This window comes from Drosophila erecta, unplaced genomic scaffold (genome assembly GCF_003286155.1).
Source record: "Drosophila erecta strain 14021-0224.00,06,07 unplaced genomic scaffold, DereRS2 tig00000246-arrow-arrow-pilon, whole genome shotgun sequence".
Lineage (NCBI taxonomy): Eukaryota > Metazoa > Arthropoda > Insecta > Diptera > Drosophilidae > Drosophila > Drosophila erecta.
The window spans coordinates 335,006-357,258 of NW_020825214.1; the positions used below are offsets into that span (position 1 = coordinate 335,006).

The following is a 22,253-nucleotide window of genomic DNA, read 5'->3' on the forward strand; positions in this document are numbered from 1 at the left end:
CTCCTACGGGTCCTCCAGCGGGGATGGGGCGCGACACCAAGGGTGATACCAGGAGCTGGAGATAAAAATCTAAAGCTTGATCGTGACAGACGGACTCGAGCCGCCCTCTCAGCGAAGAAACCTCCGTTCTCCCGTCTGCTCCTTGCCGTTATTCCGCGGGGCCTATACCGGTAACGGGACTTCTCCTCCGTTTACCTGCCTCCCACGGAATTTGCAACTATTAACCGCTAACGGTGCTTGCAACTACATACCCTCTCTGTCCCGCTCTCGCGCGTCAACGGGCCTGTGTATGTGTAGAGTGACTTTTGTGCTTTTCGATACCCCGTATCGTCTTCCACCCTTCATCACCAAAGGGGTTCCGCCACTGTTATTAGTACTCGGTGTCCTCTGGCCCGCCGGCGCCCGCGCTTCCTGGCTTCAAGTCGCTTATGTGAGCCGTTTTCACCTTCCTGGTTACCGCGTGATCCAGGACGCAGATAACTGGTGAAGTGAATTTCTTTATCCTGAACGGCCCGTCGATCCTTGATGCCAACTTCGCTGCAAAGCCATGGCCTGCCTTCGAAAGGTGGTGTTCCTTGGTCCACACTGTGTCCCCCAACTTGGGTTTTCACGGCCGTCTCCCGGTGCATTCCTTGCCAATGGTACCGGGCTGCCACCCTCGCAATCGTCTTTCGACTCCCTAGGTGACCTGCAGTTGGCATGTCGTGGTTCTGGGCCATGACGCGTTGCCTCTCCTGGGACGGTACACACGGCTTCCATGACGCCACATCCTCATTCCCTGCCCGATGGGGATTGTGGCGGTATAACCGGCCAGCCCCCTCTAGATAGTCTGCGAATTTTTGTGGCTCCTGATTCTCTTTCCTCCGCATCCCTTCCGTACAACTGCATCCCTGCTGCTCGTCTGGGTGTTCTTTGTCCTCCGCTCTTATCCTGTGGCACGTTTCCTGTAGCAGTTGCCTTGACAGGGCGTCCGCGACGACGTTCAGCTGGTCCCTCCTATACGAAATTTTGAAATCGTACTGTTGAAATTCCAGTGCCCACCTTGCGATTCTTCCGAACGGGCTCTCGATGCTATTTAGCCATTTCAAGGCCATGTTATACGTTATCACTTTGAAATGGTAACCCTCCAGGTACGGTCTTAATTTCCTGACGGCCCACATTATCGCTAAACATTCCTTTTCCGTTGCAGAATAATTTCTTTCCACTCCGTTCAGCGTTCTACTGGAGTAGGATATCACCCCCTCGCCTTGATCGGAATGTTGTGTGAGGATAGCGCCAAGCCCATAGTCACTGGCGTCTGTCTGCAACACGAATGTCTTCGAGAAATCCGGGCAAGGATTGGGTCGACGACCAGCCTGGTTTTGAGGGCCTCAAATGCTTCTTGGTCAGCGTCCGTCCACTCCCACCTTACCTGCTTATTGAGGATGGCATTCAATGGCTGTACCAGAGTCGCTAAATCGGGTACAAAACGTCTGTACCACGACGCCACTTCAGCTGCGCTATTGCCGCCACCTTTTCTGGGTGACTCAAGTATTGCAGCTCCTTTCTGAAGAATTAGCACTCATCCGCATTTACTTTCATGTTCGCCGCCTGCAGCCTCCGGAAAATTTCCTGCAAATTGCGTATATGCTCTTGTAGCGTCCGTCCGATTACTATGATATCGTCCTGATATGCGAAGGCGTGAGGCATCATCTCGGGTCCTATCACCTGTTCCAACGCCCGCTGGAACGTTGACGACGCGGAGTGCAGTCCGAATGGCATTACCTTCCATTGAAACAGGCCCTTTCCCGGCACCGTAAATGCCGTATACTGCCGGCTTCCCGCCTCCAACGGAATCTGCCAGTACCCGTCCCTCAAATCCTGCTCTGAACCGCCGGACCCACTGGTATAGTAACGTTCTGTCCCGCGCACTCCATCCTTACTCCCACTCTCGTTAGGAAATGCTTTATACCTCCTATATCTACCTCGATCACCGATGTGACCTCCTCATACCGTCTATCCGTCATCCGCACTTCTCTCCACGAGGGTACGACCTCTCCCACCACCTGCAACCTGTCCGCCAGCTCTTAGCTGATGAAACTAGCCGTGGCTCTGTCTACTCCGTCTATGAGCACTGTGTCGGACAGTTGCCTTTCCTCCGCCTTCAGTTTATGTACTTCACCTCCCTTAATTGGTCCAGTATGTAGTTTATCATTGGCATTGAGTACGCGTTCTTCACAGACCTTGCGTTTATCTGGCAAAAATCCACACACAACCTCCATTGACACGTCTTCTTTTTCACCATCACTATTGGTGAGCTGTATGGGCTCCTTGACGGCTCGATGCATCCTTTTTGCAACAATTCGTCGACCTTGGCGTTGATTTCCACCTGCATCATGAGTAGTAAAGCTGCTTGTCCGGTTGATCGTCATTCATTGTTATTTTGTGCACCGCTACTGTTGATGTCCCTTGCACTCTTGCTAAACCGGCCAACCTTAGGAAGTGGTCGACATCCTGCTCCGCGCATTCCGACAACCTCTCCACGATCGCTACTGACAGTCTCTCGTGCGGCCTGCTCTGAACCGCCGGACCCACTGGTATAGTAACGTTCTGTCCCGCGCACTCCATCCTTACTCCCACTCTCGTTAGGAAATGCTTTATACCTCCTATATCTACCTCGATCACCGATGTGACCTCCTCATACCGTCTATCCGCCATCCGCACTTCTCTCCACGTGGTTACGACCTCTCCCACCACCTGCAACCTGTCCGCCAGCTCTTAGCTGATGAAACTAGCCGTGGCTCCGTCTACTCCGTCTATGAGTACTGTGGCGGACAGTTGCCTTTCCTCCGCCTTCAGTTTGCTTATTAATTTGGAGGGGCGGCACCTTGTGAACCCTGGTTGCCCCTCTGAGGCCGGGGTCGCATGACGTTTCCCGATCTCGGACAGCACTCCACGGTCCTCGAGTCGAATCCTTCCGCAAACCCAGGAAAAAATGTTGGATCTTGGCTTCCGCACCTACGGAAGGCTTGTGCCGGGTTTAATACAAACCCCCGCCGCACCGAGTCCGGCCCTCGCCCGTTGGTGTCGTGCCTCGACGGACCCGTGGTGTCCTCTTGGCTCCTCCTGCACACCGCGTTCTACTCCGCTCTTGGGAAATCCCGCTGGTGGTGGGCCCAGTGAGTCCGCTCCAACTCGAACCGTTTCTTTTGGGTGTCCAGTTCTTCAAACTCGTCGGCCAGGGCTATTATGGGGCCCAGGTTCCGGCACTCTTACGGAAGAATAAGCATGCGCAAGGCTGGGGTGCTGTTTTCCCTTACTCGCTTCAGCGTCTCTCTCTGCGACAACCCCAAGGGTCGCACGGCTAGCTCAAAGAGTTGTTGTTTATGATTTGTGTGCCCGACCAAAGAGAAGGCAGAGTATTAGGTTAGAACAGCTTTATTTGCAGACTTCTTCAATGACAGATTCCTATGGTCATCGCCGTCGGCTGCACGGTGTCGCTCTCTCGTTGTCCTTCCCTTGCTTCACTTCTGACTGTGCCTAGTTTTCCACTCAGGGACCGTCGTTCTGCGCCGTTCGCGTTCTCACTGATTGTTCACTTGTTCCGGGGTACAGTTCTTCGCGTACTTACCGTTCGACCTCTGTATCCTTGGCCAACTTTAGGTTCTTTCTTTCCCGTTTGACCTGGTTGCCCTAGACTCCTACTCCATTCCCGCCTTCTTCGCTATTGCTATGCAGCTCTCCTGCACCTCGATTTGTGAGGAGTTTTAGGACTTCTCACACTTGCTATATGGAAACTGAGTGCCAGATCAGTGAATGCTGGAGGATGCATCATCGCCTACTACATGACGCGGAGGCCGCAGCGGCGAGGTGGTTTGGGACGCCACGGAGGGAACCAGCACGCAGCAGATTCCAGAAGCAGACCGGCCAGGATGCCTTCGCAACGATTTGGTCCCAGGGACCAGGAGGGAAACCAGCAGCGGGCAGTTTCCAGATACAGCCTAGAGAGAAGTGCTCCGCGTGAAGCGGGACCCCCCACTCAAAGGATTTTAAGCTGCGTTGATACCAAAGGAGGCCGCCTGCTGTACCGTATACTGCCCGTTACGCTGTACGGAGCTTGTGGGAGGGTGGATACGCAGGCGCTTCTAGACGAAGGATCCTCAGTCACGAAGATCGATGACGAGCTGCGAAGGGATCTTGGTACAAGGAGAGCATCGACAGCTAAACATCCAATGGTTCGGAGGTAGGTCAGCCAGAGAGCCTACCAACGTGGTGAGTCTGCAGATAAGTGGAGTCGGACAGACTACTCGCCATGCGCTAAAGAACGTTTATTCCGTTTCGAGCCTGAGTCTGCCGATGCAGACATTGAGTCGACAGGATGTCCAGGGCGTGCATAGGTATGCACGTCTGCCGATGAAGCTTTACAGCAACGCGGTCCCAACTTTGGAGTGAAGCTCGAAGGCACCACTCTGGAAGGACGACCACGTTGTTTTGCTACAGATGGCGTACAAGAGGCTGGTCAACGTTAAAAAGAAATGGGCTGAGGTTGAACAGAAGGATCCTCGGAATGCGTTAGCAGGTAGCACCGAATGACTTCTGTGAGAACACAGAACGACCTCAACAGATGAGAACATCGTGAATTCGAGTCCGCTTACGCGTCCTGTTTTAATGTGATACGATTTGTTAGCTAAATGTGTGCAGGCACACTGTTTTATCGGCATCGCTAGTTGGAATTTAGCCTGGAAAACTTTGCATTTTCATTGTCGTGCGAAAGTCTGGAGGACACACCGCGGTGAGCTAGAGTTAAGTTAGTTCCAATTGGTATAACCATGAATTCTTACAAAATAAAACGAGCGTACTACCACAAGTTAGTCTATCCCTTTTTTTCGGGATCCAAGGTGGAGTAACCGTTTAAGGCAACTCCGTTCGCGCGCCGGCAGCTATTGATGCATATAAAATCACTGTCATCGTCAAATAACACAACGTTATGTCAAACAACTGCGCCTGTTCCTGGGATTATAAATTCATCGGTCCCCATGTTTAATTGCCAATTTATTAACACATGCTCGTGGTCCTAATTGTATGTTTGAATGGATTCAAGAAACTGAGGATGCCTTTTAGATAATAACTCTTAGGTCATTTTATCTACATGCAGGGGTTGGGGCAGATCTTCAAAAACTTGATCCGTCACTTCAATGCTGTAGCTGACCATGTGACATTAAAATGGCTCATTCACAATCAACAAAGGATATAGACAAGGAGTGTATCGACTATCGACTATACCAATCGGAGTGCACGACTACCGCAAAAGGCACTGTTATCAAGCCTGTCGCATATACATATATATATCTATCCAACATAATTTTCTCTTTTAAGAACTTAAAAAAATAACCAACAGTAAATAAATAAGTGTTTCACACAAGGGAATGACAAGGGTGAGCCTGTGTCGTTACAAAAAAGGCACCAGCCGAGTTTGAATAAAATTCAATATAATAATACAATATAAACGGATCAACCATTATGCCTTACTTGCTAAACTAGCCAACTGGAGCATGCATGCAAAAATACAAGCGGCGATAGGTAAAAACAACCTCATACAACTATGTGTAAGTTTTGTATCATAATTCGCTTCGCATTACCGCACCGCTGGTAACACCTGTCAAAATGTTTTCACACATTCGAATTCAGCGCAGAATTCGCCATATTTTCGCAAGCTACAGGTTCGTATGACGTTTGATGAAACCCCTGAACAGTGGCCAATCTTCAACCTTACGCCTATACAAAACTACAAGCTCCCACGTCAATACTAATTTAGAATATCTGTCTCGCCTAGGACCGTATTATCTAAGGGTCAATTCCTAATGTCTGGTCGCAAATGTAAATGAGCTATTTAAAAGTTAAAGTAAGTATAAATAGGGGGTTAAGTGTAAAAATCTACACAGATCACAATCCCCTTACATCTACGTTTGTAGACGATATCAATGCTACGGTCGTTAGCACACACCCCCCTTTTAGAGACGTCGATTTTGTAGCAGTTTTGTACAAATTGAATTTTTAGAACTGTTCGTGAATTTTCTTTAATATTTGTCATACCCAAATGTATCTCTCATATTTATCGCTCTCTAATGAGAGCCAAAATCACAAACTTCTAAAAAATGTGTTGATTTTTATAATTTCCTTATTTGCCTGCCAATTACGATGCCAATCGATAATTTGCAATTGCAATTAAAATTTTTTTTTTTTATTTTGTTCATGAAAGTGTAAAATGTGATTATTTTATATATTATACAAGTATTAGAAGTTACGGTTGCAATTAGTTTGCGTCTTAGCAAAATTATTTAACTTGTTTGGCGTTAGATTACCCTTTATTTCTATGGCACCTACAGTGACGAATAAAAAAAATATATACCCCCAAACAAAACCTTACAGAAGCATAGAGTACAGGACTTTATTAGATTTCTAATTTATTTTTATTGGTAATTCGAAGCAAACATAAGTACGACTTATTTGTAAAATCCTGGCGAGGATCCGAAGTGAAATTGTTTTTCAAATTCTTGACTTTTAGACAGTTCGAAATTCTTTTGGCGTTTGTCCGCTATAAGGAATTCGTCTTCCTCTAGCATTTCAGAGTCACCACGTTTTCTGGAACGGTCATATTTGATAGACCCATAGACATACTCATCCGTGTCATTGCTCTGGTAAACCATATAAATGGATTCAATATATTTTTTTGATCTTAAAATGAATAAAAGCGTATTATTTATATCCCCAGAATTGTATAGGGTATATAGGGTATACTCACAACTTAAGTACATAAGGATCAAAGGGGAAAAACGATTCCAGCGTCTCATCGGGCATGCATTTTTCATGGCCGTAAACTGTAGCAAGCTTACGGCGAGCGTTGCGCTCTAAAACAGTATGACAATAGGCCAGTTGGTAAGTTCTTGTAACACCAGCGAATGCTGTTGCCACTGGAGCTAAACAATACCGCAGAGGATTTAAATGACACATGACAAGGCGCGACAGTTGAAGGGATTGGAGGAAGAGCAGATCTGGAACAGAAATAAACAAAACAGAAACATTAATTGTAGAAGAGAACTGATATCACTGTGCAACAAGAAAAAACTATATTTATGGAATTGGTTGATTACAATACAGAGCTTCCGAATGTAATTTCAAAATTGTACTAAGGACATTTTTCCTGCTACACTGGGAAGAGAATGACAATATTCTAAATTATTCTTTCACAAAAATACACAGAAAATGTTATACAAGTTTTTCGCAAACAAAGAAATTTATTTCTTCACATTAACTCATGCCCAGAGACGACAATAGCGAATCGTCAGAGGAAGACATAATTCAGGAGTATAAAAATCTGCTATCAGCAAGGGTTAAGAGATCCGAAACGGATTTAGAAGAGAGAGCAACAACAAGTTTACAGTCGCGGGAAGTACAAAAACAAAAAATGGAGCACCACCACATCGCTAGTTTGGAGGCAGCTATCAGCGCCGCTTTAAGGCGACAAAAAATGCAGTTCGGCGAAAAATTGAGGAGAGTTTAAATTATTAAAAAAAAGACTCAAGACTCAGGACTGGAATGTAATGATATATATATATAATGATATATATATATATATATATATATAATGATATATATATATAATATAATATATATATATAATAAAATCTGTCCCAGAATTCGAAGGGAAACATGTTTCCTGGAGGCAGGCCTACAAGGTATTCGAGCCTTATAATGGTAGCAGCCGACATTATCAGGCCGTTGCAATTCTCAGAAATAAAGTGAAAGGGCCAGCGGAAGCCGTATTATCCTCATTTAATACGGTATTAAACTTTGATGCCATACTGGCGCTCCTCGACTTTACGTATGCGGACAAAACCCCGACACATGTTCTTCAGCAAGAACTGAGCCTATCAAGCCAAGGGTTTTTATGTTATGTAAGTATAACGATGAAGTGGAAAAGAAATTAACACTTCTAACAAACAAAATCGTAATGACTGACGAAGCGGCCGCAGCGGCTGTTTTAAATGAACATGCGTTCGATGCGTTCATGCATGCGTTCGTGTCAGTCCTAAAAAAATCACTGAAAGTAGCTGTTTTCCCGGCACAGCCTCGGGATCTACCAACAGCCTTAGCCCTGGCCCAAGAGGCCGATAGGAGTGTGTTCGCGGCTAGTTTCGCCAGGCTCCAGAAAGAAAAAATGAACAGACCAAACACTCAACGAACATTCGGGTGGAGAAATGCACCACAGCTAAATTCATATAACTATGAGCAGGGTCAGAAACCTAGGGGAAATTAAAAAAAATCCCCACTTCATAAAAACCCAAAGGGAGGAAACCATTAAACCGGCTCGTTTCGGCAGCAGTCACGCCTGTATGCTGGAAACAGGTGGAGCCAGCCCCACCCTGAACCAATGGAGGTTGATAACTCATCTCGGTTCAGGCAGCAATGGGGCCAGTACACACGGACTCAACGAAAAATTAACTATATGCCAGAAGAAAGGCCATTGGAGAAAGAATATAACCATGAGAGGGTTGAGCAAATAGAAGGCGACTACGACACAGATGACGTCTGCAATTTTTTAGAGTAAAATCCCTGTTACCGTATATAACCCGTACGTTGGCAGGGAGGGAAGTTAAATTACTTATCGATACTGGCACTTCAAAAAATTACATAGCACCATGCCAAAGACACTAGAATAATAAGATGCGTAACGGCCATACATTGGACTTGCACTATGCAGCCACTTCTTTGGTGGCGGCAATAATTGCTCTCTCCCTGCTCGCGTAAAATTGAGAGCATAAGAATCGAAAAATAGAATTCACTTGCTTGTGTGAGTGAAAACAGTAAGCAAGAAAGTGTGTACATATGTGTGCTTACTTGGGCTAGAAGGCATTTTCGGTCCGAAATGAATTTTGATTTAAGATAAAAATTTTAGTTATTGGTTTGGTCAATTTAGTTGTAATATGATCTAATAAAATACATATTATTTAAAAATTGATGACGTGACTATTATTTTTTTTAAGAAGTTATTTTAATATTCGTTAGTTAAATTTAGTTATTAATTAGTTAAGTTATAGTTAATAAGTTAATAATAAATAATTATTAATTAATTAATTAATTAAGCTAGTTATTAATAATATGTAATATGTATACGCAATATTTGCATTTCAAATACTGAAAATTGATCATTTACATAAGGATGCATATTTTTTTTTAGTAATTTGTACTAATAAATATACTAAATAGTTAAAAACTTCATATGCAACCTGTTTATTGCTAAATTTAATTCTTGAGGCAGGACCAACGCACTAAGTTCAAATATATTTTCCACGTCTCGAGCTGAATACTTTAACGACATATTTTCTAGTATAAAGTAATTTATGAAATTAATTAGGTATTATTATGTACATTTATTCACCTATTACTATTTCTATTATGTATTTATATAATTAACATGTTAAGGCAATGGAAAATTAGAGTTTTTTACATGGTGGCAATCGATTACAAATATTGAATTGAAAGACCATAAATGTCCCATAAAAGTCCCATCTGAAGGGCATATTTGATTTAGTGAAAGGAATAAATTTACAATATATGAGCATACGTGTGCACATATACAGTGAGCGGCTGTCGCTGTATGCGTACAAGAGAGCTGCTGGCTCTAGAACGCTCTCTCTCTGGCTCTTGAACAAAAATTCGAGAGAGCCTGAAGTCAGCTATAGAGCCAGCACAAAAAAATCGTGTGCAAAAAAATCGTATGGCGTTATTATTCTAGTGTCTTTGACCATGCCCAGGGCTTAAAGACATTGCGGCAGCAGAAAAACCATTTAGCGTTAAGTCAATTCATGGCCATACAAAAATAGAACAAAAGTGCCTAATTTCTTTGTTTAATCTTTTCACATTTTTTCTTAGAGACTTTGATGGAATCGTCGGGCTTGATTTGCTTAAAGAAGTGAATGCAAGACTCCACCTTACCAAAAATATACTACCCCACCCCATTACTAAGGTGGAAAAATTCGAATTCTCCAAAACCGAAAACGTTTATTTTATCCAAATAGACGACGAAGACGTCCCAACGGCAATAAAAGCCACCTTTGACAACCATAAAAACAGACGGAGTGCCAGTATACTCTAAATCATACCCGCAACGGAATTTATAAACGGAGAGGTTAAACAACAAACGTAAGTAATAGGGCCATGCCGATCACCCTACAACAACCCAACTTGGGTTGTAGACAAAAAGGGATTTGACTAAAACGGGCTAAAAACAAACCGGTTGGTTATCGACCTTAGGAAATCAAACCAATAACCGTGGATGATAAAATTCCTTATCCCTTCGAATTCGACTATATTCTTTTCTCCTCAGATTCTTTCTGGGTTTAGCAAGTTACTACAGGTGTTTTATCAAAAAATTCGCGTCAATCGCAGGACCCCTAACGGGAATCCTTAAAGGCGAAAACGGAAAAACAAACAAGTATCAGTAAAAAAAAAAAAAATTTATGACTGAGGAACAAAAAACAACATTTTGAAGGCATCAAAAGACGTTCTTCTTTAATACCCAGACTTTAAAAAACCGTTCAATTTAACGGCGGATGCATCTGGGTACGAATTTGGAGCCGTATTATGTCAGGATGAGCGCCAAATTACAATGATATCGCGCACACTGCGTGATAACGAAAAAATGTTGCAACCAACGAGCGAGAGCCTTTCGCCATAGTTTGGGCGCTTCACAACCTTCGTAATTAAATATACGGTGTAAAAGAATTGCGCTTCTACACCGTCTATCAACCACTCACTTTCACCATTGGAGTGGAATTATTAAGGACTATGGGGTGAAACTTATTTACACGCCAGGAATAGGAAACCTTGTAGCAGATCGCCAAAACATAATCGCATTAGAAGACACATACGAGTCAGACGCGTTATCTCGCCAAAACGAAAAGGCTTGTGAAGACACATACGAGTCGGACGCAGCCACAAAACATAGCGAAGAATTACTGACCTATACCATCAATACAACGGACAAGCCAATTAATTGCTTCATACTAAAAATTCTTCAATGAATAACTTTATTCTCTTTAAAAACCAAATAGGGCACGTAGTAAGATTTTCCGACCGGGAAAGCCATTAAGGATGTGGTAAATGCGGGAGTCGTCAACGCACGCTTCAATAGCTAGCATTTATTCAACACTCATCAATTGAAGCATTCCCAAATACCTCATTCAGATATTCAAAACATGTGGTGCAAGACATTACAGACAAAACGGAACAAAAGGAAAACGTCACAGCCGTGCACAATAGGGCCCAAGAAAATGTAAAACAAATGTTTGCAAGACTACTTCTTCCCAAAAATGCTTTGCCCAACAACGGAAACGGCATCTAACTGCAAGATCTGGCCAAGTATAGTCGACACCCCAATAAACATAAAATCGGGCAGACGGAAATTTCTTCTTATGCTGGAGAAATACTCCACATCGATATATTATCAACAGATTGGACCCTTTTCCTTACATGTGTCGAAAAATTTTCAAAATTCGCTATTGAACAGGAAATTGCATCAAGGACAATTGGGGACCAATATTGAATGTAGCCAACTTCTTTACAAACGTACAATCCATCTATTGTGATAACAAAAGGTCACTAAATTCAGAAACTATTAAATCTGTCCCTAACAGTTTTAGCATTTCACCTTTACACTGTACTTCCAACGGACATGTAGAAAGGTTTCAGGGCACACTCGAAGAATTAACCCGGTGACTGAAAATAGAAAAAGGGATAAACGACACAACAGAGGTAATTCTTTTAGCAACTGCCAATTATAGAACCATAACCAGAGAACCACATATTTAGTAACAGACAAAACACCAATAGAAATAATACACTCAACACCAGTAGATTTCGAAAAAGAAACCAGCCATAAAATTTAACAAACACAGAATAGGAGCTTGGAAAAATTTAATAAAGATAGGACGGGTAAAGATTAAGAAAAGATTATAAAAATTTCTGAAAGTCAAACAAACGCTTGGAAAACAAACTCTCGCCGCTCTGCTCTGAGCAAGCCATTGAAGAAGACCTGGGGACCTTCCTTAATCACCCCATACTTATTATACCCGTTACTCGCAGAGTAAAAGGGTACACTAGATTCGTTGAAAAGTATGTAACAGACAGAAGGAAACGTTTCCGACCATATAAAGTATATATATTCGATATAAGGATCAATAGCCGAGTTGAACTGGCCATGTCCGTATGAACGCCTCGATCTCAGGAACTACAAAAGCTAGTATGATGAGATTAAGCAAGCAGCTTCCAGAGACAGAGACAATACAAACTTGTTTCCAAATGTTGCCACTCCCCCTCACACCCACAAAATGTTGATATTTTTTTCATTTTTTTTAAATATCTTGTAAATTTCTATAGATTTGCCTACAACTTTTTGTCACGCCCACTCTAAGGCTCACAAACCGACCAAAACTGTCACGTCCACACTCTACAAAATTTTTAAGTTTTTTTTTTTCATTTTATTATTTTTGTACCCAATTTCTACAGATATTTCAGAAAATGTTGAAATTTATAGTTCGCACTTCCACCGTATGAGTAACGGGTATTTCAGAAAATGTTGAAATTTATAGTTCGCACTTCCACCGTATGAGTAACGGGTACCAAAGACCTCTCTAATAATTTCTACTTTATTATTTCAATCATTTCAATCAAGAAGCTAGGTGGACGGCCACCACTGCCATGTATTGCGAAGGCAATTTATCTCGCAGAAGGCGATTTGCAGATCTCTCGAAATCTGAAAATCAATAGTTTGGTTAATATGCAGCAGGATTGGCTGTGCGAAAGTAAAAGCTCGCTAATCACCCATATGTACTCAAGACGCTTTCGATATTCCCCGAAAAGCCAAGTATTTGAGCATAACAAATATGACTCCAATAATATCCCAATTTGTTATGACTTGCTTAAAATGAATTCGTTTAAAATTAATTAGTGTTTAAACTTACCTTTTGAACTGGCAGTCAAATCCCTTGCGCGAAATGCAATTAAATAGAACACAGCTTGGCAAACAGAATAAAAAACCAAATTGGCTTTCAGAGAGCAATTCTGCTTATATGCATCCGAGTCATCTATGTAAGTATGAGCCCATTTTGTCAATTCTCTTAGGTAGAAAATAACAGAACTAAAAAATTATGTAAGTTTTGGGTTTTAAGTCCTGTATAGCAATTATTAATACACTTTCTTACCTAAGTGGCAAAAACCTGGCGCGGGATAAAAAGCTAGCCATGTATCCCACCGCAGTATGACGAATTACGGCCGATACATTCGGGTTTTGAACTTTCACCCATAACGAATCAAGAAAAGCTTCGGAATATACTGACCGCAGACTAGTTGCATAAAAAATGATGAATTGCACATGATGTGTGTTGTGGCTGGGTAATAAAACTTCGTCAAATAAATAAAGTAACATCTTAAATAATCGATTAGCAGTCCTTCGCTGTTGGTCGCTAGTATTTTCATTAAGGCGACATTTGCCATCAAAAAACTTATAAAGCAGGAATAGGCATACATCCAAGGTTTTGCCAACAGGATGATTCACAGATGTTCCAGATTTGTTTAAATTTTCGACAAATACATCGTCTATTTCAAACAACGTATCCGCTTCCATTTTGTCATCCTGATCATTAATTTCTAATTCAATTTCATCTTTTGGAGCGTTAACATCTAATAATAAAAGCCTGAAATAAATAAATAAAAGTTGCACGTATTACTCTATCAGCGTAGTCCAACAAATTTTTCTGTCAAAAATTTATTTTACTTTCTCATTCAAACTTTACTGGTTCCGTTATTTTTCGTGTTAAGATATGCACATATCGAAGTTATTCAGTTTTTTGAATAGGATAAGATTTTTCAAAGTAATAAACCCTTTATATAAGTTACTCAATTGACACGCTTTATCAAAATATTTAATTTCTCACCATTCACGCTGCGTCTATGTCTCTGGATTCTCAATGCCTATAGTTTCGGGGATCTCGACGTTCATACGGGCAGACATGGCCAGATCAACTCCGCTATACTTTATATGGTCGGACACGCTTCCTTCTACCTGTTACTTTTAGTTAACATTCGTTTATGGTTTATCTAGCGGAGTTTTCCAATAGTAGTATAACTAATTTCGAGTTGCACAGATACAAATTTCCAGGACTCTAAAAATAAAGTTTTGAATCAAACCTTCAGACTAAAAGTTTCACTATAATTTCTCTAAAACTTGTTTTAGTCGCATCTTTTGTACGGATATCAGATTATAAATAATATGGTGTAAATAGATACTTTTATTTAGAAGATCTTTCTTAAATTTTTTGAGTGTAATATTACTATTAATATTAATAATAATATTATCGGATCAATAGCCGAGTCGATCTGGCCATGTCCGTATGAACGCCTTGATCTCAAGCTAGAATGTTGAGATTAAGCACGCAGCATCCAGAGACGTAGACGCCCACTCTAACGCCCACAAATCGCACAAAACTCTCACGCCCACACATTTAAATAATTTTTAAGTTTTTTTATTTTATTAATTTTTTCTTTAGCACTTCCACTAGTTGAGTAACGGGTATCTAATAATCGAGAAACTCGACTATCTTGTTTTTAATAGTACACACACCACCTTGCTGTGTCAATAAATTTTCGGGTTTCTGCATTCGAATTCACCGTAATTTTTTGTCTGATGCTAACAGATATATAAAAGAAAGAATTTCGATTCCGTTAAGTTTTTTGGAAAAATTCCGGGAAATTCGAATCCGTGTACATTTTTGGAATTTTTAAATAATTTGACTTAAAAACAACAAATACTGAGTGTTGGTAAAGTATAAATTAATAAGTCTATAAATGATAAAGAACTTACTTTTGCAAAACAAGTTGAAAAACAAGTTCCTCGAATATAGGCTTGTACTCTAATAACCAAAGCACGTTATACAGATACCCTGCCGTCACATGATACGGTTTTTTGAAATAGGGGAATTTGGCGGATATGGCATCTATGATAATATCAAATGCCATTGGCACGGCAGTTAGGATGCGATCCAGTACTTTATGGATGGGTTTCAACTCATTTCGCGTATGTTCCGAAGGGCATCCGTTAACCCACTCGGATTCATCCAAATCTCCAGGAATCCAATGGACAATTAGTTTGGACACTCCAATAGGTAAATATCTATTGTGAGCCACCATTAATTCTATACAAAATTCAGTATAAGCATCTATTATCTCTAAACTTCTCTTCTTCCAGTTAAGAGACAGTAACGCCTCCACAACGGTTACAAACTCCGGAGTTAAATTGTGAACAATTCGTTTAGCATCTTTCATGATTAACACAAGCTCGTCATCCTTTGAAGTTGAATAAAACGTAAAGAATAATTAACGCATATGTGGGTAAATTTAACTTACGTTAAGTTCTGCTTCCCGGAGGAAGTATGTGAACTCCTTGACCAGATGGAAATTTCGATCTTCTAGGGCTACGCGCACTGATTCTGCGAGGCCTTTCTCTTTGGGTGTGGAAAATCGAACTTTGTTGATAGCCACGGCATTTGCCTGATTTCGTTTTACACTAGAAAACGACTTTAAAATAGATGTCACATCCGTCTTACTCGTATAAAAGGACATAATTTTAAGATAATAATTTTTTATTTGTTATTGAATTAAGTATTCAAAAGGATAATCCACACAGACGTGAAATTAATAAAAAAAGTTTTTAGTAATACATTTTCTTGCAAACGAGAAAAAATTCCAAAGCATTTTAATTGATAAAAAACACGTTGTTATGAGTTCACATAATCAGTGTGGCCATGGGATTCTTGAAAAATAAATCCGTCCGCCATCGGTAAATACACTTTCCTTACCTTTGTTTTTTGTATGGATATAAAATATAAATAAATATTTATAAATAAATTATTATAATTATTTGTATTTAATACAGGAAAATAAAATCAATTCAGAGATCAGTACCATAAGGTAATAATATATTAAATTCAAACAAAATAAACACCTATAATCAGTGTGGCCATAGAATTTTTGATGAATTATGCCCGCCCGCGGTAATATACTTTCTTTACTATTGCTTTTGTTATGTAAATATTTAGAAAATTGTAATTTTAATCTAAAAAAAAAAACAAACAGAATTAATACAGAAAAATAAAATCTTTTCAGAGATTATTAAATTATTATATATTAAATTCAGACAGAAAAACACCACCTGACCAAGTAATGCTAGTGCCGATCGCACCTTCAACATACAAAAGTTATTTTACCATGTTTTGTGACAAGAAATTATTATACCCGTTATTCGTAGAGTAAAAGGGTATACTAGATTCGTTGAAAAGTATGTAACAAAAAAAAACGAAGCGTTTCCGACCATATAAAGTATATGTATTCTTGATCAGGATCAATAGCCGAATCGATCTGGCCATGTCTGTGGGCGTGTCAATTTATTGGCTGTTTGTGGGCGTGGCGAAAAAATGTTCGATTCGATAGATTTGTATGTCTAATAAAAAAATTATAAAATAACATAGTTTTGGGCGGTAAAGTGAGCGTGACAACCATCGTTACTAGAATCTGCATGCTTAGTGTCAACTTTGGACATTGGGATTGATTGCGAGCGTTGGAGTTTGCATGGCAACGATCTGAAACAAACTTAAGCTGCGTTTACCTATTGAGATTCTGCATGCCTAATCGCAGCATTCTTTAAAAGTTCCGAAAACACAGATTTCGGACATGGAAAAAATGAACAGACTTATGGTCTTAATCACGTTACATACATGTTAAGGAATTAAGTAGAACATTATAAATACATACGTATTATGGTGAGTCGCAACTAACCTTGTTACCTTTGTATAAAGTAGGTGTCCAAGCGATGTTGGAAATACATTTTTCATTTCCCTTTCTTTCAAGACTGGCTGGCTATTTCTACCAGACTGCTATGACACATTCTACTTGACCATTTGAGGTGCTATGTAGAGGTTGGAAATGGTGATATTGAAATGATTTTGTAGAATTGTTTTAATAATTTCTTGGTTTTTGTTTTTGGAAATAAATTGATTATGTGTAAAAAAGGGAATTTTACGTTTACATTAGCTCTTGATGCGATGGCCTGCACTGTGGCGAATTTCGAGAATTTATCAACGCAGGCTAGAAAAAGGGTTCCATCATTTGAAAATATGTCGATGTGAAGGAATTCCCCCACAAAAGGAAGTTATATTGGTGTTTCTTTTACCGCTTGCTTGGATGGATGTGTCTACCGAGAAGCTGTTTCGTTTTTCAAATTCTAAAATAGTTTCTAAAATAGTTCACCGGGTTGTGCGTTGTCTTTACGGTGTACGTCATTGACTGTTCGTTGTTTATGGTTGCTACATCTTTTCCTGGTTCGTCTTCTATAACGCTACTGTTTTGGCGAGACAACGCGTCTGCCACCAGATTTTAATTCCCTGATTTGTAGCCCAATTTTGCGCCGTGATCGTAGATAATTCCTCTCCAGCGCTTTAGTTTCGCGTTATGGTTTTTGTCCGAGACGGCAAAGGTAAGTGGCTGGTGATCGCTAATGATCTGCAAGCATTTTACTACGTACATGTCAGACCGGAGGTTTTTTAGTGCCCAAACTATGGCAAGGAGCTTTCGCTCGATGATTGCATAATTTTTTTTTTCACTATTTCGCAGGTTGCGTGACATCATTGTGATCGGTCGGCCACCTTGAGATAATACTGCTCCTAGACCAAAACCTGATGCGTCCGTTGTCAAATCGAATGGTTTCTTAAAGTGGTTGTATTGATTGGATAATCTCCATAGTAATCCAAAAACCCTTTTTGATATTTTGGGTATTTATTTGTCACATATTTTGCTTAAACAAAGCCTTCAATCGAAGGGCTGCGCCTCTGCTAAGGACAGAAACAGAGGGGCTGAGGTATATTACTTATAGGTTTTTTTGAAAAGCTATGGAACCCATGTATTATCCATGTATGCATATGCTTATGCCATTCATATTCATGTATGTGGCTGTAGCTGGGCAGCGTAAGAATGCTGACCATTCAGAAATCGAGGATCACTACACTTGAACTGTAGTCCAGTGTTTATATGCGCAATGCAAAAAGTGTTACAATGTTTTGGTTGATATTATTTTTCCCCTAAGAGCTTTGTTATAACCCATTCCACGTTCTTAATATGGTATACTTTTGTTTTGGAGAATATCGTCATCATATACGTGTATGTCACGTAGCATATTATTGAAATTCCACCTCGTAGGACAATGTTCGGGGCATTCTTAAGCCCAAATGACAATCTACAGAATTCGTATTTGCCGCTGTTTTCTATCTGTCCTTTTCTGCCAACTCTATCTAGTGAAAGCCTGGCTTGAGGTCGAGTGTCGTAAAAAATTTCGACTTGTCCATATTCGACAGTATTGTCAAAATTGTAGGTATACAATACCTATAGATACCTATGTATAGATACCCTTATCGTCTACGGTTTTCTGGTTCAGTTTCCTAAAGTCTAACTAATCGCTACTTTTTAGACCTAAAAGGCCTCTCCAACTTTTTTTTTACCTTGGTAGTCCTAAAAGGCCTCTCAAACCATTCTCACTTTGGTAGACCTAAAAGGCCCCTCAACCTTTCCCCACTAAATGGTAGGTCTGAACGGCCTCTCCTTCTGTCCGGTTCACAGACATTGAGAAACTCACCTCCGGGAGCCCAGTAGATTCTTGGGCTGCCACCTCGGGATTTGGTACAAATCCACGCCCGCACCCTCCAGCGAGCCGCCCATCGGCAGGACAACCACGTGACCGAACGGCATTTAGATCCATCACGAAGACAGTCGCCGCCTTGAAGACTATTGTAAGCCTATTCACTACCCACGAAAAACAACACCATATTATTTCCTCATCTTCTTTTGGAAGTAATTTACTTCCGTGCGTTTATCATAGTTAAACAAACGATTTTCCTTTTGTCCGGTGTCCGGTTTCTTGACACTTTATTTATAGATGTCTTCCTATGACCCCGTACAATCCCTTTGATGATGGCCTCCCCAAAAAATTTGAAACAGTAAGTTTTTTTTGTCTTCCTCGATTGATAAAACAGAGAAATCACGCTTTTGTCCAAAATTATTTATGCCTGTTAGTCTCACTTGGTTCTCCGTTTACTCTTTTAAGGTAATCATCCTATGATAAGTTCAACCATCGTGATCACACACCTGCTCCATGCAGAAGATTAGGAAAAACGAACAGGACCTGTAGGTCAGCCGATGTCCCTAACTGGCAGTTATCAACAAGAGTAAAGCTAGTCCAGTTGACGAACGGTAAGTGAGCGACGGAAGGTCCGAGTTTTGAGGAAATGCGCCGGACAAATTCCGTCCGTAAAGTAAGTGTTCTGTTTTATTTCATTAATCTCTATTTTGTATAGGTATTTATTATCATTTGTTTAAATGTATTTATTTTTGTATTTATATATTTAAAATTAAAAATTTTTTTTTACTTATTTTGATTTATAGCGTGTTATATCTTATTTACTTTAATAGTATAATTTTTTAAATTGTGTAATTTATTCTTTACTTTACTTTTCTTATTTATGAAATCTATACTTATTTATAGTTATTAGATTAAATTGATTTATTTAGTAACTTTTTTATCGGTAATTGTTGATTCAAAATAATGTCTATAAATGAGCGTTCGGGGCTGGGCACGACCTCCAGATGAGATCAAAAGTTCTTCCTGTTGTCGACGATGATAAAATCTGGCCAACAAGTTCTCAAGTTTGCGTTAAGGAATACACGGCGTTCACGGTTCCTGGGAGACCGATGTATCAGTTCAGGATGATGCCATTCGGGCTATGCAACGAAGCGCAACGCTTGGTTCGGCTGATGGACTGGGTAATACCAGCGGTACCTGAAGTACCTGTTCCGCGTAGCCAGAGCCTGAAATCAGCTGGGTTAAAAATCGGCCTAAAAAATCCAAGTTCCTGAGATTGTTATAAAACTGTTCATGCCTGCGAACTTCGTATCGGAGTTGTGTTCTGTTTGGGATTTTAAGATGCAGCAACTCATGTGTTTTAACTGTGGATGGATTACTTTAGAGCTTAGTGTGCTATTACAAGTTAAGGACTTGTCGAGCTTCACGTCTGAGCCAAAAATGTGTAGTACATTTCGGGTCTCACGTCTGGCTTCAAAAATGTGTATTACTTGTCGTGCTCCTCGCCTTGGGCGCCAAAAAATGTGTAGTGTACGTAGTTCGACAGATTTTTAACTAGTTGGTCTTTTAATAGTGGGTTGTAATTACTTATAAAGAGGACCTTGTACTTCCTTCGCTAGGGATGCGCACTTTTGCTATGCTCGGGCCTAGCTCGCCGTAGGTCGGGGTTCTTTTAGCTTAGGATAGTACGAAACGCTACTACATTTTAATAAGTGCGTCTTACTCAAAAACAATATTTTAAACTGGACTATCGATTAATGAAATGACTTTATATTGATACTACTAATACACGCCGACACGTGTGAAGATAAGGTACAGATTCTGATAAGTATTGGGAATTTGGATGTTAATAATTCCCTAAGTCTTTACCCTCCCTACCATGACAATGTTACTTAAAATATTTACATTGTCCCTTGCTTTAACGTACCTCGGCTTTAGAGTTAATGACGGACTGCTGCGCATGGACCCCAGGCGAGTTTCGGCATTTCAGAGGATCCCATAACCGAGATCCATTAAGGAAGTACGAGCTTTCCTTGGCACAGCAGGATGGTATCGTCGCTTCGTGAAAAACTTCGCTACACTGGCACCACTCTCCGAAGCTTTGAAGAAGGGCAAAAACACTAAGTTTGCCTGGAATCCCAGGCTCGAGCAGTAGACGATCTGAGGTTGGCTCTGATTAGCGCACCGGTCACCGGTTGGTGTTGCTTTTAGATTCGATGATGATAGGGCCTTATCGATTGGCAGCATGATAGGGCGAGGGTTATGGTGGCGCTCCTCTTTGGGAATCCTGTTGGGCAATCTGGCTGTTTGTTAATCCATTAATCCCGGTTCGCTCGGGGATTACTCTTAAATGGCCTGGATCATGTCCAATGACCAAGTCGGGAGAGGATAAGGAATATGCCTGGAAGCATAATAATAATCATAGCTCAATCGTAGCCATACCGACGAGCTATATAGTTGCAAGTAGGAAAAGTTAAAATTATATATCTCTGTAGGAAATTAGGATACAGTGAGTTAGATAATTTAGCGTCGTGTAAAAATATTTATTTCTGCATTTGTCCCTAGAATAACCGGGATGCCAACATAAAGGGCCCGGGGAAAATTTTATTGGAAGTCGGCAACATATATATTTCTTGTAGCAAGTCCGCCCTAACCTCGTCGCTTGGGAATGGCACCATATTTGGGAAACTTATCCGTCCACCAGACATTCCGGAGTCAGGCTCTTAATCCTCATCTTCCCCAAGGCGATCCTGTTACCGCCGGTGAGTCCGTTCCAAGCATACTAGTAGCTGAGCGCAGGGAGGGGCACGTTTGTTGGATTCAGGGGCAACCTCCCTTGACTCCAGAACAATTTTGGGATATTCCGTAAAGCGTTGACCGCCGCATTTGCTTTCGACAGCCGTCAACAGCTACGTATGAAAATACGTCCGTTGTAAGAAGCGCCCATTGCGGGGCAAGTTTCCGCGGTGTTTTGTAGATCTCGAAGGCTTTCTAGACTTGCCGACTTGGTTATCGCAGACTCTGAGGAAGTAATGGAGAGAAATGAAAATTAAAGTTTGAATTAATCATGTTTATGTTTATTAAAACGAGAGTAATTACCAGGATGTTTGAGTTCACTGTAGGAGAGATGGAGTCCTAGTCGCCTGGAGCGATCCCGACGTATTTATAATGGGTGATGTCCGTATCTTCCGAAACGGTCCCGATCTTTAACAACAACATCTGCGGCCACCGCAGAATTTAGAATCTAAAGTTTTCGTCGCTTATATTAAAGTAATTCATTCCTTTACTTTTTTTTCGTTCGTTTGGTTATTATAGATCGTAGGTGAGCTGTGAGTCGTCGACAGCTTTGATATTTATATTGCGAGTTGCCTGAGCTGCCATAAGGAAGGGACAAAAATCAGTTCGCAACAACTTATATATTATATTATATTTCTTTTTGTATGTCTTGTATATTATAATGAATGCCTTTATTGGCATTAAATAATAATTAACCTAATAAGATATAAACCATTTTTTGATCAGGTGTTTACTT

General features: G+C 40.8%; 1 protein-coding gene and 1 long non-coding RNA gene across 4 annotated transcripts; one reads left to right on the forward strand and one right to left on the reverse strand.

Moving 5' to 3' along the window:
- Positions 1-6,411: 6,411 nt before the first annotated feature.
- LOC6548545 (RNA polymerase I-specific transcription initiation factor RRN3) lies at positions 6,412-15,870 on the reverse strand. 3 transcript variants are annotated; one of them, XM_001973887.3, is made up of 6 exons: positions 15,442-15,870; positions 14,900-15,381; positions 13,242-13,733; positions 13,002-13,177; positions 6,782-7,031; positions 6,412-6,714 (listed from the first exon to the last, which is right to left on the reverse strand). In XM_001973887.3, exons 1-6 carry the CDS (start codon positions 15,655-15,657, stop codon positions 6,483-6,485), a joined length of 1,848 nt encoding a protein of 615 aa, XP_001973923.1. In that variant the 5' UTR covers positions 15,658-15,870; the 3' UTR covers positions 6,412-6,482. The 3 variants fall into 3 exon arrangements, with proteins under 3 accessions (XP_001973923.1, XP_026838696.1, XP_026838695.1); XM_026982895.1 differs by lacking the exon at positions 15,442-15,870 and adding an exon at positions 13,974-14,201 and having other exon boundaries at positions 14,900-14,968; XM_026982894.1 differs by lacking the exon at positions 14,900-15,381 and having other exon boundaries at positions 15,442-15,513.
- A 538-nt stretch (positions 15,871-16,408) lies between these two features.
- Positions 16,409-17,107, forward strand: LOC113564619. The gene is made up of 2 exons (XR_003408148.1): positions 16,409-16,853; positions 16,942-17,107. It is a non-coding gene; the product is annotated as an uncharacterized LOC113564619 (long non-coding RNA).
- Positions 17,108-22,253: the final 5,146 nt, after the last annotated feature.

What these genes read in the sequence shown, in the direction of transcription:
- LOC6548545 (XM_001973887.3), bottom strand. Translation starts at nt 15,657, where the DNA reads ATGTCCTTTTATACGAGTAAGACGGATGTGACATCTATTTTAAAGTCG. An exon ending in TCCGGGAAGCAGAACTTAAC is followed by an intron (nt 15,382 to 15,441) that starts GTAAGTTAAATT and finishes TCAACTTCAAAG; the next exon opens with GATGACGAGCTTGTGTTAAT. An exon ending in GCCAGGTTTTTGCCACTTAG is followed by an intron (nt 13,178 to 13,241) that starts GTAAGAAAGTGT and finishes ATAATTTTTTAG; the next exon opens with TTCTGTTATTTTCTACCTAA.